Source organism: Lepisosteus platostomus, chromosome 21, assembly GCF_059453375.1.
Source record: "Lepisosteus platostomus isolate fLepPlt1 chromosome 21, fLepPlt1.hap1, whole genome shotgun sequence".
Taxonomy (NCBI): Eukaryota; Metazoa; Chordata; class Actinopteri; order Semionotiformes; family Lepisosteidae; genus Lepisosteus; species Lepisosteus platostomus.
The window spans coordinates 13,856,469-13,874,568 of NC_142631.1; the positions used below are offsets into that span (position 1 = coordinate 13,856,469).

The 18,100-nt window shown below is 38.9% G+C and overlaps 1 protein-coding gene across 1 annotated transcript in view; it reads right to left on the minus strand.

The window, feature by feature from the left end:
* Nucleotides 1–13,811, minus strand: part of LOC148644055 (pappalysin-1-like) — a 212,110-nt gene extending 198,299 nt beyond the window's left edge. Inside the window, exon 1 of the mRNA XM_088614558.1 lies at nt 12,625–13,811. Within this exon, the coding sequence (XP_088470684.1) occupies nt 12,625–13,018 (394 nt within the window). The 5' untranslated portion in view covers nt 13,019–13,811. The remainder of the gene's footprint in view (nt 1–12,624) is intronic.
* Nucleotides 13,812–18,100: the final 4,289 nt, after the last annotated feature.

Genomic DNA, 18,100 nt, shown 5'->3' on the forward strand with positions numbered 1-18,100 from the left:
CAGGCTGCTTCACATAACAATGTACATATAATTATATTATACTCCTGTATTATGATGCCCAGTGATCTACGTCAGCTGTAATTAACATAAAACTACATAAAATCTCAATAAAATTATTACGATGCTTGCAATGGATACCACCGACAAAATGAAATTCTTCTAACACATCTCTTTCTAGAGAGCTTTTTTATTCCCACAAGACAAGTATTGCTGGGTTCCGATCAGCTGCAGTTCACTCCTGAAAACATGAAGCCAGAGTTGCAAACAGAGACCGTTTCCCTTCCATTCTGGTTCCCTTTTGTTTGATGGAAAAACGTATTTGTTTGGCAAACAGTCTGCTCAAGTGGGAGGTACACTGAAATGCCTTACAACCCATCGTGTAAACACCTGTCATCATTCTGCCCAGCTCAAGAAATGTAACACATTTAATCACCCTAGACTAAATAAGCCTCGAAGTGAAGAATGACAAAAATAGCTTAGGTGCTTTGCATAAACACTGTTAAGAATGATTACATTACTATTACGGTTCAAAAATAAGATTCCTTGCACCAGCATGCATTTATCCGGATCCGTCTTTTTTACATGTTCTTGTCACAGATTTGACTCTGTGTCATTAGAAAAAAGCCACAGCAGCAACTTTTACATTGTCTACCCTGTCACATTCCTATGAAACTACGAATTCTGCAGTAAACCTCTTCTCCCCAACAAGGACAACAAATACAACATAGACAAGAACCTGATCTGAGAACAACCCAGATAGGTTATCTTAGAGCAGAGTGTGACTGATGCATAATGAAATAGAGAAAATATGCAGAAAATAATGGCAATGTCATTCAAAAACACCGATAATCATAAAGGAGCAAGCAAATGAAGTTTCTGAATGGAATAACATGTTTTAAATGAGGAAATCAGCTAAGGGAAGTATATTTCAATAATATCTACCATCTTTGATAATGTAAAGTGATATCTTCTGACACAGAGAGCCCAGTTATAACAATAAATAATAATAATACACTGTATTTTATATACAGTAGCACCTGTAAAAGCAGCATCTCTAAGCACTTCAGAACACTATTATAAAGGTTAGTTAAAAGTTGGTAAGGCTGGGTAAGATCAGTACTGGGAGGGGAAACCTCGAAGAAAACACAGGTTTCTGTAGTGGTGCTAGTGGACCAGTAGGTGGTGCTCATGGCATTTCTAACTGCTTTATCCAATACAGGGTCGCAGGGGAGCTGGAGGCTAATCTGGCAAGCAACAATGGGGATATGGCCAATTTTCCAAGTAGCCAATTAACCTACCAGTATGGCTTCGGTCTGTGAAAGGAAACTGGAGCGCCCAGGCCAAACCCACACAAGCGTGAGAACTGGTACAACAATATTAAATGTGTCCATGCAGACAGCTCCCCGAGAATTCAGGCCAGGGCTGCAATGCTGCAAGGCAGCATTTCTATCACTGGGCCACCATGGTACCCACCCCCTGGACCACCAATTAAAAAAAAACAATGTCCCAGTCTGTACATTGCTATAACATCTGCCATCCTTCAGATTAGATGTTGAATTGAGGGCCTGCCTACTTAGTCATTAAAAACCCAATGGAAATGTAGGTAATCATTTAGCGTCCTTGTTAAATTTCACTTTGGGTTCCAATAATCTGCCCTCTCTAAATTTCCTTCTTAATTCAAGAAGTAAAGTAATTTATCACCTATCCTCCTGTGGCCTCTGGCACATAAATGCATCACCTGTGTGAGTGCTGCACTGTATTATTGGATGAAGTGTATTCCCTCCTATAAATGTTCTCATTGTGTATGAGAACTATCAGGTGTTCTGGTATACCCATGCTTCTTAATGTAGCCCAGAGTTCTTCATGATTTACGCAGTCAAAGGCCTTGCTGTAGTCAATGAAACGCATGTACAGTAGATATCCTTTTGATATTCTTTTGTCTTATCAAGGATCCATCTCCCATCCGCAATGATATCTCTCATTCTTCACCCTTTTCTGAATCCTGCTTGCACTTCAGGCAATTCTGGTTCCAAGTACGGTTGTGTTCTCCACTGCACCTTGATCTTGAGTAGAGCCTTGCCAGCATCTGAGATCAAAGCGATTGTGTGATAATTTCCATAGTTAGTCGGATCACCTTTCTTCAGGATCGGTATGAACACAGCTCTTTTCCAGTCAGTCAGTGACAATGTTGTCTTCCAAATGTCCTGGCAGAGCCTTAAGTATTGAAAAGTGCTTTAGAAATGTACAAATCCAAGGTATTGTACTAGATACCTTGGCAAATATAATAATAATAACAATAATAATAATAATAATAATAATAATAATAATAATAATTGCTTACGCTTATATAGCGCTTTTCTGGACACTCCACTCAAAGCGCTTTACAGGTAATGGGGATCCCCTCCACCACCACCAATGTGCAGCATCCACCTGGGCGATGCGACGGCAGCCATAGTGCGCCAGAACGCTCACCACACATCAGCTATCAGTGGGGAGGAGAGCAGAGTAATGAAGCCAATTCATAGAGGGGGATTATTAGGAGGCCATGATTGGTAAAGGCCAATGGGAAATTTGGCCAGGACGCCGGGGTTACACCCCTACTTCTTCCATAAAACTTCTTCCTTCTGCAGTAAAGATTATACAGTACCTAACTACAAACACACTTGCTAAAGTTTGAGCATATATGAAATTGGCTTATATTCACTCATTTGTTTTTAGGTTTATTTCTTTAGGCTTCTCTTAGTAATAACATAACCGTCTCTATAATTGACTGCAAATAACACAATAAAAGCGAAAGCACTAAAAGCAAAGGATAGTTTATTTTGCCAGTGATTCTAAGTTGTCAGGCTAGTGTTACCAGTAGCTTCTCTCTTTTAAACAAGATGGGATTCCCCAGAAAATTGGCAAACAGCACTAAGAGTGACCGCAAGTACACACAACATCAGCTGTGTGAGGAATCCTTTTTCACACAGACGTGAGAAGTGGGTTTATGATGGGGGAACCCTACGTTGACAATGCTAGAAGCAGAAAAGAAAACGCTTGAACTGTGCTATAAGCCCACTCTATTGCAAGGTTTGTGAAGGCAGAAAAGACCATCATTTAGTGTGGAAATCAGTGTGACATGGCACAACAGCATAAAGAGGCTGCTTTTGAAAAGCAGAAAACCTATTTCAGCCTCCTGTAAAAGCACGAGTGAACTATCGTCATTATTGAAACAGTTTACTCAAGGTGGCCAAATCAGACTCATAATTTGCAACTGAATTTTATCACCGCTGAAAACATCTAAACATTGTTACAGGGAAAAAAACCTGTTTATTAACATGTGCAGAACAGAAATGAGCAGATTTTCTTTTTCCACATAAGGGATACATCTTCAGGAGTTGTGAAATCACATCAACAAAGTTAATTTAGTACTTGGACACAAACATCCTGCTGTTAAGAAAAATGTCTTTTGAGTAATTAAGAATTCAGAGTCAACCTATTTCAAAACACTTTGTGACAGTCTAGACTTCGAATTTTGGCACATTATGTGATTTTAAAGTCATTTATTTAATTGAGCCATATAGCTTCTAATACCCAATATACATAGTAGCTGAGCTGAGATTAAAAGATAATCAATAAAGATACAATACCAAATGTGCAAAGTAAAAAAATTGTTGTTGGTGTGATTTTTAATAAGAACTGAGAATTTCTTCTACTGGAACATAGTTATTTGTATATATCTGTCTCTATGTGTGGCTCATTTGAAAGTTGCAGATTGCTTATGTTAAAGACTGTTTTGTTTGGGACCATTCACTTGAAAATCACTTTTAGTAACGCAGTCCGACACAGATATAGGGAAACAGCTTCAAACAACCCACTTGATGTAGTTCAGCTAACCTACTGATCAAATCCAGCAGTGCTCTTTCTTTGAAGTTATGAGAAACTCCCTAGAACTCACAGGTATGGGATTAGGAAGACACTTTGTATAAAATATATAGATGAAGCTTAAATTCCTTCCATGTTAACCACTACAGCTTCCAGCTTGTTCTAATGTAAAACATCTTGGAGTCATGCTTCCCGAAGACATGAACAGCTGAGTGCCAGAACTAACAGCAGCACATAGAAAGGAAATCTGCCTCTGTTTTTTTTTTTGTTTTAAGGTCAAAGATCTTCAGGTTACTATAGCTTTTACAATACATCAGTATCAAATACATTCTCAGTTGTCAGTGTAACCAGAAAGAAAAAACACACACACACACACACACACACACACACACACACACACACAGTGGATCTACTGGATCCACAGTGTGGAGAATTGAAATAAGAGTCTTTCCACATACAATATCTGAATTTAGGTCAGAAAGCAAATGCGTGAACATAAGCATCCAAATGGGAGACAACAGGCCAATCTGCCTTTTCATTTGAGACTTCTGCATTAGTTCAGTATCACTGGAAAGAAAAAAAAAGTGTTCAAAGGGTCAAATATTTAAAAGAAGCATATAGGATGCTTTAATCTGCCAGGCAGAAGTAATCAAGGTTGACAGATTTAGGTTAAGTAAATTTTATTAGCTATGACAAGAGATTCCTTCAATGCAGCTATGCAAAATAATGTTGCTTTAGTGTAGAAATTAAAGCCAGTTCATTAGCTGGTCAAGTAGGCTGGCTTCCAGGAGGGAAAAGTAAAAGGAGGGGAATTAAAAAGTAGTAAAAGATGGGGGGGTTTTGCACAATCACATACAAATATTCTTTCACTGCTGCCTTGCTCAGATGGGAAAAGCTCAGTATAAAAGCTCAAAGCCCTTCCTGAATTTTGGTCTCTTTCAAACAATGATTTTGCATCTTTCTGTTTCGACTCAGGGTCATAAATTCATTCCCTTAGCGCTGTTCAAGGTCCTGAATTTCATCATAGCTAAACGTACGGATTCTGCCTCCAGTTCTTCTGTGAAATTATCTAGTGTATACCTGTTGGAACTGAATACACTTTGATACTACTAGAATATGTGCATCTTTCACTATGGCTTCTGTAACCTGAGAAATCCAAACTGTCGGCAGCTCAATGAAATTCTTTTGGCCACGTGTTTTCCAGGTGTTAAACAATTTACTGCTGTAAACGCTGGAATATTAGAACAAGCTGTCAGTTTAATACAAGTCCTAATGAACAGATAAACAAAAGAAGGAACAAATGAATGGAACTTGTTTTCTCATTTTCATTTCTTAAGAGGTATAACAAAAGGATTACTGGTGTCTTGCATCACATTAATTCCTAGCCTTTGAGAGGTAGAAAAAGAAGGGGTGATTGCACATTGAAACCATCGGGGACTGTTTTTTTCCCCATTTTATCAGAAGGGCAGTGCATTCTGAGACTGAGGAGAAAAATACACTGTAAGTTCAAAAGATGATACACTTAAACTTCCAATTTTTCAGCCCTTTTCAACCCCTGAGCGCTCTCTGGGGTGAAATTGGTTAGTTTAGTTCTAACAGTACAATAAGGTGCATCGTACATTTGGTACCAGAGTTTGGGTGAGGATTCTGCACAAACACAGCAGACTAACCAGATACGAGAGAGATACTAGCAACCGCTCCTCGGAGATCGGCAGACCATACCAGGCTGCAGAAACCTTGCCAGTTTCTATAAAAACAAATTGTGCCATATAGTCACGCAAATTACAATTCGCAATATCCTCGAATGGGACCGCCGAGTGGTGAATTGCAAACCGATAAATATTATGCTAGATTAGGCCTGCAAAGATTACAGGAGTTCCCAACTTTTTGTCTTCTTCATCCACAACAGGGATTAGGTTTCAGACCCACAGTGCAAAGTTGTAAAATCCCACCTTACCAGAGATGCTGTGCTGTCTGACAGCAAACCCATCACAAAAGTAAGCTCTAGAGGGCAGAGTACAGCGGCACCATGCAGCAATAATACAGTCATTGTCATTTTCTTTTAATATCTATGACTCCATCATCTAGCAGCAACAGGATCATCTATACCTCAATATCTACAGGGATAGAGGCATAAAAGTAATTTCTTACTTTAAAGAGGTTTTCATATTTAAAAAGTAGTCTAAAAAACTACAGATTTTTAATCAATATTAGAAAACTTTTTTTACACCTACAATATAAAAACCTATGCTATGGAAAATTTACTCAGTTTAGCTAGGATTTATTTTTAACAGCCATTTCAAAAATGATTCCTTATATAATTATAAACGTCAAATGTCAAACAAACGATTACAAACGTCAAAGCACAGTCAGGAAAAGCAACTCCTTCACTAGACATGAACCTATTCTTCTCTTTTTGTTTTTCATCTTACTCTCGCCTGGTTACCGATTACATTATCTCAGCACAATATGAACCAAGAAAATCGTATACAATTTAATTCACAAGCCCAGAGTGACTTTTAGGATTGTATAAACATCATAGATACAGTAGCCAGCATTCAGCAGCAAGTTAAAAAAAAAGGATATATGGGGGAACAACATGAGGCGTTTAATGAAATATATTTAAGTTAACACACAGAAGCAGTTTTGCAGATCTCAGTTAGCAATGGTTTTGGATTGGTTTATCTAAATCATGATTGGACAATTAAAATTTGAATATGTGAAACCACTGACAAATAATAAACTGAACTATAAAGAACTTTATCAAAGTATTGTGAGTTTGGTCAACTGTAAATAATACAGTAGTTTGCAGTTATCCCCAGTTAATCATCGTGTGGTCTATTAAGAAAAATGATTTCCAACCCTGGAGAGCTGAGAGCATAATTTACAATTACTACTTTCACATTTAAATCCTGCGGCTGTTTTTTTTTATTACTGTAGCTTTCTTGCTTAAAACAACAGTGAAGAAAAATGTCTGTGGAACAAACACATGCCTCAGACAGAAAACTAGATACAGAGCTTGCAAATGAAAATATTGCAAAAATGAGACCTGGGTACAGAGAGATTACATCTACCTTTCTGGCTTTTGTATTACAATCAGGTGTTGTAAGAGAAGTGGTTTCATCTGAAACAGAATTCACCGAGTCCTCGATTGATAGCACACAAACAGGAAAGAAGAGCTGGGTTTGGATCCTTAAGAGATGAGTTACTGTAGTTTTAGTCAACTCATGATGGGCTGCTATAACCCTATTCCTCTTCTGTGCAAGAGGAACCATACAGTAGGTTCAGAAGTTTGGTGTATGTACTTGACTAAAGAACCAGTGCTGTGAACCTGTGGGATTATGACTGAATGCCTCTATATCAGATCCCCCCCCCCTCCCCCCCCCAAAAGGGAAGAACATGTGCAAGGTTAACATAAGAGGAATTACTACCAATAAATCTTAATAAATTCCATTGTTAACTAGAACATTGTGTACAGGCTTATCCCTCCTCAGCACAGTAAAAGGCCTGAAAAAATGCTTAGTCAATTACAGGGAAACAGGGAAAGCTTATGTACAGAGGATCCTGGGGCTATAAGTGATTTTGGAGAGGGGAGAGGAATTCTGACTGCTAATAAAAACTGCACAGGAGTGCAGGTGGATACAGTGGAGAAAACCTACGTGTTTCATAATGACTTGCAACCACATTCATTCTACAGGGAAGAAAGCAGAGACGTTACATTAGTTTGATAATGCTCTTCTACAAACAAAATGACAGTTTTTGTTCAGTCTTTTGGACTCAAATGAAAGAGGCTGTAAGAGCAGAAGCTTGTGGTGACAAAATAAAGTGCCATCGGGTGGTTGAAATAGATAGGATTAAATTGAACATTTAATCATTACATTGAATGAATTTGTCTTCATCCTCCAGAACTGTCTAAATGTTGCTGGTCTTAGCCTGGTTTGCGTAATATTCTGACAGTGATCACTGCAGGGTTGAACAGACCTGAACTGGAGAAGGTATCCTCAGCTTAAGGGGTAGCACTGACCCTCTCCTGTCAGACACCTGGGAACTACATTACTCCTCTGCCAATGTTATGTACAGTATGTTTTAAGCAATATGCAAACTATCACATTGGTCTGGGAAGAGCGCACTTTGGATTAAAGTGTTCACATTGCTCACTCCCAGATTTCCAGAGCAGGAGATTTTAAAAAGAACAAGAGAAACGAAACAGAAAATCTCATACTAATCAAAATGATTTTTCAACCTGTGCTTTTCTTTATGAACGACTGCATATCTCAGAAAAATGCGTTTTGTGTGACATGGTGTATGTTGTGAATGTCTCAGAGTAAAATATGACAGCAAAACAGATGGAAATACGCAGTGACTACTTACCTGTTTACTACCTTGCAGTGCAGAAAGTTATTTCCACATAACCAAGATGAGGTGTGCCAGACAGTTTAGGCCCAGAAAACATGTTTTGCCTTGCAATGAAAGGATGTTGTCAAATGTTCCTTCTAGGTATGTTTTTTTATAGGCGTGTTTTATGTTCACTAGCATTTTTAAGCAGTAAGATTTAATGCCATTAGTAAAGGTGTTAACATTTATACTGTAATTACCTGTGTCAGTTAACTAAAGAGTGACCAGACTGCCTCTGTGGCTCCACTTCCAACGAGAGAGGCAGCTCACAGACTGACAGCTGTTTCCATTCACTTACGAACTCTGTGACTTGTACTGAAATGTATCCAAGGAACAGGGGACAATACCTTTGTATTCTGAACTAAGACCACATGTGTAAGAGTCAACAGGACCTCACTTCACCATTGTCCATTTCCATTTAATCACTTTTGCACAGTAATAATGCTCATACAATATAATTGCACTGTTACCCCCTTTTCATACGCTAAAGGTCTAGGCCCAAGAGGCTGGGTATGTGGAAAAAAATAGAAGAAACCTTAGAAGTAGTATCTATACAGTATCTATGACATATGGAGTAACAATTAGGTGAAGTCATCGGGCCAAGCTCCATCAGAAGCTAATCCTCATCTTTTAGGCTTTGTTTTCATTTTTGCAAAAGGCAAAATATTATTTTCAGTTCAGTGTGACTTGGGGAGCCCTTCTCAACCCAATAACCTTTGACATTTTGAGGAATTCCACTAAAGTAATCCATATGTGTACAAGGATATTGCTTTATATTATGTGGTTTTGCTGTGTGCAACGGCTGCACAGTGCTTTCAGCTATAGACTGTAATGCTTTCAGGATGCTGCAGCCTCACCTTTGAGACTTACACTTCTGATAACATTTGAAAACAAAGACAGGTCAGCGTTAAGATGTACTGATATGTACTGTAGCTACCGATTTCGTAAAACTGATTTGTTCAAGGAATTGTACACGCACTGCCCTTTCTGCGATGTAGTGGGTAGGGCAGCTGTCAAATAGAAGACAATAAGCCTTACAACAACAGATGAGCACGCCAGACTGTCACAACAAACTCAAAGTTATTCCCTCACGGTGACGAAAGTCGTTGCCTACGCACAATTAGTAAAAGATGCCGTTTTAATAAAGATACTTCTAGCATTTTTTTTTTTACAAATTTAGTGCGACGGAGCGTTTGACCTGAGAAAACCCTGTTACTGTTGGCAAAGAATCCCAATAATTTCTCTACGTAATAACAAACCCGCTCTCTAACAGCTGAAAACATCCGCACGATAATCGGGGATGTGGGGAAATTACACTCCCTGACCAAAAGTAAAAATCTTGATCGTTTATCTTTACTCAGCATCGCACTTCTAATGGAGCACTACATACTCAAAACAACTAAAAAAAATATCGCGTCTTTCAAATGACAAAATTACATACAGTACACTGGTGCATTGCCCATCTTCCAGCACATTGCCTTCGCTTTTACAAGCAGATAAAGCTAAACAAAATGAACGTTATGTTTATTTTACGTTGAAAAGGGTATAAAGGTGACAAACAGCGTGTCGGGAGCCGATCTTGTCAGGCTGTTAGAAATAACATTTAAGGATGATGTAACCACATCTGCCAGCAATCCAGTAAATACCGTCCAGCCTCTGCGAACCTCCGCAGCCTCTTCCACAAATATTACCCTTTGGGTTCCCCCAAAATAACAAAAACACGTTCGCGGAAGTTGACTTCTATAAAATATCCTGCTAAGCATTTGTCATCTGTTCCATTCATTTTGCTTCACAACGAGTAAAAAGACCACATTTCATTAAACGTGGATTCTTACAACTGCGTGTTGTTGTTGTTGTTTTTAGATATTCCCCATCAACAACCAAAATGTTTACAAAAAATCCAGAACTGTCTAAAACACCACACGGTAAAAACAAATTAAATGTATTATTTTTATTTTCTCGACCGCCCGAGATTTGGGTTGTCATACGAGCTGGAGATGTGACGCACGACTACAGAGGATTTTCAACTCTTTTGGACAGTCAGAGTTCTGAGAGGATCCCTAAATGCGGAGTCTACAACATGCAGTGTCTGCTAAATGAGCATTACGCTCTCTGTTGGCAGCCGGAGGGATCAAAAGGGAAAACCAAATAACTTTCACTCTTTAAAAACCAAAACGACACGCCCTTTTACTCCAAGCCCCACTTACTGATCATTCATATAACTTCTCTTAAAGACGCCCTGTCCGTTTCCACCACTTCAACGCTACGCGGAACCGTAGCCACAGACAGTAAAAGAGCGCTCGCAAAATTGTAGACCACTTTAAATTATTTTGAAGAACGCTCGCTTAAGTAACCGAACCCATGAACTGGAGAAATCATTACTTTGCGCATTTTAAACAGCTTTCTAAAACGGGTAAAACACCTCCTTATAAATAAAGTCGTTTCCACTGGATGTATTAAAAGAAACGTGTATAAACGTGCAAATTGTTTTGGAGAAGCCAATTACTGGTGTGTTCATTCAAATTAAACAATTCACAATTATGTGATTATATTGTAACAATGCACGTAAAAGTAGAGATAACCGGCACATCTTCGCGGTGGTGCACAACACCAAACTTCCTTCCCTAACAGTTCTTTAAAAAAAAAAAACGCACTGAGATGCTCTCGTAATCTGAAATCAATTAGAGGAGCGGCGGAATTCGTGGCAGCCCACCCATTCAATCGCACCGTAATGAGAGATCCCTTTGGAAAACAACTAGGGTTTAGCTCCAGTCCCTTTAAATACTACGCTGTCAAGTTGTTTGCGGGGGATCTGTAGCAGTTACAGCTTTTAATTCGGAGGCGGTGCCGTCGCGTTAAGACTTTGCAATGCCTCAGCGAGCAAAACACTCGCTCGGAGTTAAGGCGAGCAGGGCAAAGTCACTGAACCAGCGCCTCCGCTTAGAGTATCCAGAAGACTCGCTTACCTTGGCACATCAGCACAGAGCATTCTATACCCTCCACACAAATACGTGATTTTATATTGACTACATCTACACATTGCAACATAGACTTGCAACTGTAGGCTGCCTCACAAACCACAACAAAGATGATGGTTTTAATGGATGCGAATATAGATGTACTGTAGGTTATATGGCATGTCTCCATGGAATATTTCGTCGCGTAGTCAACAGCAATACTTGCAGCTCACCTTAATATGTTCAGAAAAGCAATGAATCATCCAGCAGACGAATAACGCCACAGGTAAAAAGCACGGGTTTCAACAATAGTCCCACAACAACAACACGGGGTGTCAATCCTCTTTTCTTGTCTAAACGCATTCTGAACAGCTCTTAACGTTTCCAGAGATGCAGCTGTGAAACAGGAAAGTCGATAACTTAAATCTGTGCCTTTTGTTTTAGAGATCATCCCATCCAGGGTAAAGATTTGCCTTCACTCTTGACGAAAGCATCACTTTGCACTCTGCTCCTAACAAGCGTATCGCCATTGTTTCCAAAAGACTTGGACAATTTGTGGTCCCCAAGCTTTTTGGTATTAACAGTCTATCAGCCGTTCAAAGATGCTTCATGACAAACACATTTACTCAAATGATTATGTGCAGAATGAAAGACAAATGGATAAATGCGTATCCTCTTAATTTAACGGACCACCGAATCAAGAGACTGGTCCTACAGGTACTATAGACATAGAAAATATGAGGTACTGTAATGTTTCGAAATACTACAGCGTACCAACAGCAGCAGTCACTAGTCACCGGTCACGATAATTGGTTATATAATTTGACCAACAATATAAACCCCATGTTTTTTATTTTATTTCATAAAGCTCATCCATTATCATAATATACAAATTCGATGTGTTGAAAAGACCTTGACGTAATTCTTAAGCATGTACCTGCCAGATAAAATTACTATTATTTTAGGAAGTTCTCTAACTTCTAACTAACTGCAGACATGTTCTTCCTAATGCAAAGTATTTTGTTTTGGCAACATCTGTCTTAACGATGTCAAAAGACGGTTTCGCAAATGCAGCCTTCACCTTAAAAACCGCCACTACTACAATATTGTTTTAAGTTGACAACATGGCATGTTTTCAATTAATACCGCACCACTCTATTAGAGTGACTGCAAAAACACGGGAACTTAACGGAAACTAGGATATCATTTAATAGTTTGCTGCCTTGAATGTAAATGTAAAAAATGAAAACAAAAGTTCAAACAAGACTTCATTTGCCGAAACTACTTTAAGGATTACAACCTCGCTGGCACTTTGGGGTTAAACCCATTCATTCACTCATAAAAACGGGAATAAATCACATTTTTTTTTAAATGGTGCTTTTCACGGCACTCGAACAGCACATACCTGCAATTACAGTAGGGGATCGCTGACCTCCCTCTGGTTTGATCCACATTTCTAGGGTAAAATTTCCTCTGGGCACCTCCACACCCGGCTTTAGTCGCAGCTGATCTCCTCTCCCGGTAAAATAAACAGCCTTTCCCCGTCCAGGAGAGCTGTCCTCCGCCTGGGAGGAGCGACGGTGCTGGCGAGGCGATCGCCGATCCATCCCGGGCACGGACCGCTTGCCCCGAGGCAAGCGGGTGGCACATGCCCCTGGGAAAGTACTGCTAGCTTCCCTTAAGCGCACCAAGTCTCTTTTAGACCTTCCCTTTCTCGGAACTGTCCCGCACTCGGATCCTGAAAAAAGGATGAAAATCAAAAGCCAGGAAAGCAAGAGGAGAAAAGTCCAAAGTTTCATTTTCAAGAAGAAAAAAAAAAGGGAAATAAATAAATAAGTCTCTTCAAAATCTGATTTCCAAAACAAAAAGCTTCTTGAGGTCTTCACCGGTCTTCCTTCAGATTTTATAACAGCTTGTCAAGACACTGATTCTACACAAACCAAGAAGGCGATGCTGTTATTTTTTCCTTTATAATGTAAGCCACGACCCCCTCTCCTTGCCCCTTCTTTAAGCAAAAAGTAAGACACTTGAACACAGATTGAGGGGGAAAAGGAATATGTTAATTCATGCAAGTGCTCCACCTTCTCAATTGAATGGATCCCATTAAACTAGAGGGATGACTAAGAAAGTAATCAATCAGTTTGGAGAGAGCTCAGAATAATTTCCTTTCCAGTTTTTTTTTCAAAACCCTTATAGATTTACTTGCAGCACCTAGAACACTCTTTACATTTGTCAGAGCTTTTTTCTCTTCCACATCGTAAAACATTAAAATACATTTAAAAAAAAAAGATCACTGAAAAAAAAACCCAGATGAGCCACATTTTACAAGCCGGGATGTATTTCCTAAAGTTGATTCTGAGATTAAAAGTTGAAATGCACAAAATTATCTTGCAGTAATGCAAGAGCAGTTTCAGCATCGACAATCTTCATTAAACTACCTCAAACAGAAAACACTTCGAGAGCTCTGTAGGGCGCCAGCTTTTGAAGCAGATTGCTTTTGGATGTCTTTGTAGATTCTAGCAAGGCATTTTGAAGTTTAGACCGTTTGGGTTTCTTGGCTGAATGGGAAATCACAGGTAACCCTGACGGCTGTTTTCTTTCTCTGTACGTTTCTGAGTCGGGACGGTGTTTTTGGTTATTTTCTGAAGAGCCGCGAAGAGCCCTCTAGCGGTTACAAAGCGAACAGTTTCACAGACACCCAGACCAAAGCTCACGTTGGACCGGGTTGCCAGGTATTACAAAATTGATCTACCAAAAGCATTTGTACAGTACCGAAAACTTGTTTTCTGTATGTGCTTGCCAGTATAAACTTGAATGCTCTTTCTCTCATTGTAGTTTTGGGATAAACTCTTTTTAAGTTATGTCATGCAAATTCAAGGGGTACGTGAAATAGACTTCTAAACTTTGGAAATGACAAAGACAGCCACAACGCTATTTTTAACATCTTAAATATTCTACGTATTCAAAAGAATAATGTCAACATCCAAATAACCAACACATTAGTATTATTAACTCGTTCTCTCTACTGTATTACTTTCATCAACAACGTGCTAGTAACGTTGATGTTGCGATACTGATGTGTTTTTGAGGAAAAGGAAAAAAAAACGTGTCAAACTTGATGATCGCTGCAGGTAAATGTTATAACGCTGCATTTCTGCTTTATTTTAACAACGTTGATTATGTTTTTTCACAGGTCTGGAACTTGAAAAACAAAAATGACTAATAATAAACACCTCAAACATCTAAACTGCTACATACAGTAGGCGTTACATGCACACAGGCGCACACATATTTAGACAGAGTGTAGGTAAAGATCTAAGTTCCTATTTATTAGTGAGGTAATAATATTATCTTACATAATAGTATTATCTTACATTTATAAAACGGATGCTTAAGTATCAAAAACATATACTGTAGGTAGGTGGGCCACTTCCTTGAAAATATATGGTAGCTATTATACACCAGCAGCCCTCCTACAATACACAAGGAATCAGGCAGATCAGCGAGAACTATCCGCACAAATTGAACTAAGCAATAGCTTTAGGAAGACTGGATTGTGTAAAACCCTGAGGGGATATTGGCCAGGACAGCAGGTCTAATACTCAAACTGGCCTTGATTTAGGATATTTCGTGACATCTTATTTGAAGGACAGCACCTCTCAAAGTCAAAGTGTGTTATATCACCATATATACAGACATATACTGTATAATCACACTGGGATATTGGTTTGGAAATGTCAGAACTGGGAAGAGCACCATCTACTGGTCCACCTACACCAGTTACAGCAGCAACCTGGTTTGGTAGCATTCGTGTGTGCATGAATTCATTCATCTCCAAAATTCATTGCAAATGCAGTTTTCCCTCCCACCTGAGGCTGAACGTGTGTTCCTTGCAATAACATATAGTTAAGTTAGGCTCCAAGATTACAACGGCCTTATTGCAGGCATCTTACCGACACTGCTTCTGTATACGGAATTCATTTTACAATGGCAACATTTTACTGACATTTCACTTTCCTTTAAAAACCAAAACCCAACAATCAAATGCAATACACTGTATACTGTGGAATGAAGCAAGAGATATAAAGCAGCAGTAACGCGGAGTACAGGACATACAGCAGTAGCTGTTGTTTCAGCCTTGGAAGAGGCAGCACAGGTGTCAGCAGCATGCTCAGTAGTAAAAGACGTAGTTGTAGTTGTGGCAGTGACAATACTAGCAGCAGCAGGAGTACCAGGATCAACTGCAGTCTTCATAGTACCGCTCTTTGTAGCTTTAGCATTAGTGACAGTAGCATTAGTCATTGTGTTTCTAGCAACAGTGTGTGTAGCAACAGTAGTAGCAGTACTTGTAGTAATAAATATTAACTTGTAGGGAACTCCACAATGCCATCTGCTCTCTGATCTCCCCTGTAGCCTCTGAATGAATACAAGTGATACAGGTAACAGACCACCATAACAGTTTCAACAATACGTCTGCAGACATCCATGAGTAGCAACTGCCAAATAAAGCAAAATTATGACATTTTGGCCAGGAAAAAAAGCTTACTTTTGTGTTGTTGTGTTAGACTTCCCAATATGACACTTTTATCACTTGGTCAATGAAGAATACAATTTTAACACACTATCTACAGTCTAAAACATATGGTGTTTATACTCGATCAATGTTCTTTATCAATGTTATATGGAAGGCTACGGAAACTAAACATTACCAATGCACAAATCAACAGGGACAGAAAGAGCAAAAAAAAGACACATTTACAAATGTGTGTAGTGCAGAAGGGGATTCTAACATGTTCGAACCTTGTCACTCAAGGTGATACGCTGGAAACTCTTCACAGATGTCTGAAGTTAGCAGTGGCTAAAATAAGCATAATTATGCTAAAGTAGCAGACGTGCAAAAAATGTGCACAGATGTCACAGAAGCCAATATGGAAAATGCAGCACATGAACCTTTAAAGATGGGAGAATCGAGGTGTTGTTCTGAATGGTGTTGAAAACTCCATGCTCTTTTTTTAGAGCAGCTTATGTAGGGTGTTGTGTTTTTCTTGTTATATTTTCTAGCTACTAAAAAAAAAAAAGCTGGCTTATTTTTCTGGCTTTTCATTTGCCTTTGACCGATTTCTTGGGATACTGTTTAAAGTTCGATTTCAAGGTAATATTCAGTGTTGTACAGTACTTACTGTAGGTCGGTTGTGATTAGTGTGGTTGTGACGATTTCTAATGTATGTAAATATAAAAAAAGGCTACAAATTAGAGGAGGCCATTCACCCCAACTAGTTTGTTAGGTTCCTAGTAGCTCATCAGGGAATCTCATTGACCTACACATTCAAAGCAACATTGTATATAATAATAAGAAGAATTACATGTCAGTACTATATTAATGTTTTCCACTGCTTAGCCATCAGATATTTAGGTCAGGCTGATAATGCTTCCCATACAAATATACATATACACACCTGAATACATAGACACACCTGAAGAAGGCTCCACGGCCAAAACGTTGTGTTTTCTTTCTTCTCTTTTCACCATTGAATAAACCATATATTTTTATATACTGATTACCATCTGAAAACTTTACATTGGAACAGTTTACATCATCTACCCCCAGTAAATACTTCATACATAGAAAGGGAATTTAAAACTAACATCATAACACACTCAAAGCACACTTTTTTCTTAGTAGCGTAGTTTCTTTGATTTTAAGACAGTTACCGGCTGATTTTTCCAGACTAAATCTTTAGTGTATTCAAATAGAAGTTGCATATTGATTATTACCGGCATACAAATGTAGATGTTAAATAATGTGCTAATTTCCTTCTAGATATCTGCAAAACACTATACATTTTTGGGGAACTCTGAAATAGACTGATTAAGAGAAAAAAAACTCTCAAAGGTAACATTCTGGAATGCTTTTATTGTTACTTTGTTATAATAAAAGATTTAGCACATGCTACCTGTTGCACAAGCTCTTAACACATTTATCTTTCTCAAAAATCACAAAGTAAAGCCTATCTGCGTGTTTGGGTGTTGATGTGGCAAAAGCAACAAAGACTGGAAAAAAAAAGTCTGAAGATCAACATCATTCAACTTGTTTTCACAGAAGGTACATTTGTAAATATACTGAGTGCAGAACATTTCCCAGGCATTTCCAGCACTGCCAAAAGCAAACATACTCAGCATTACTGTCTTTCACACAGGATGTAGATTGACTGTATTTGGGAAAAGTACTGACAATGCTTCCTCCTTGTAATTCTTATTCTTAGTGCACCGAAAGGGTTTATTTTTCTCAGAGCAGTCGAGGAAACATATGAAGAGCAAGCAATAATCTGACAGCAATGCTTGGGAAAATAAAATGACAGCTGTGGGCTATATACCATAATATATTGTACACTGCCCTAGCAAAATATTAGAGCTCATAAAACAAGTGACCTGTTCAATCCAAAAGAGTGGGAATGGACTAATATGGTCTATTCCATGATTCCTGAGAATGGTCAAATTGAGCAGAAGTGGGGAAAGGAGACTGATACAAGTTACCTCAGACTAGCATTATAGATAGTGCATATGCCTCTGGGAAATCAAATATTAATTTATGTCTTTTTTAAAAACTCAATTAAAATGCATTGAGGGGGGCTTCTGAGTGGTTAATACAGTAGAAACCGCTGCTCAGAGCACACCCAGGAAAGGGGCTAGATCATCACGGCTGCCATTTGTTATACTCTGTATTTCTGCAGTGAGATTACAGACCCTGGTGCCTTCTGTACCTCAGATATCTCACCGGGATCAGTTGGAGGGTCACAATTGAAGGCAACATGGATTTCCACACTGGCTACTACATACAGAAGGTCAGCTGATGGAAGAGCAGCAGACTACTCAAAAGAGCC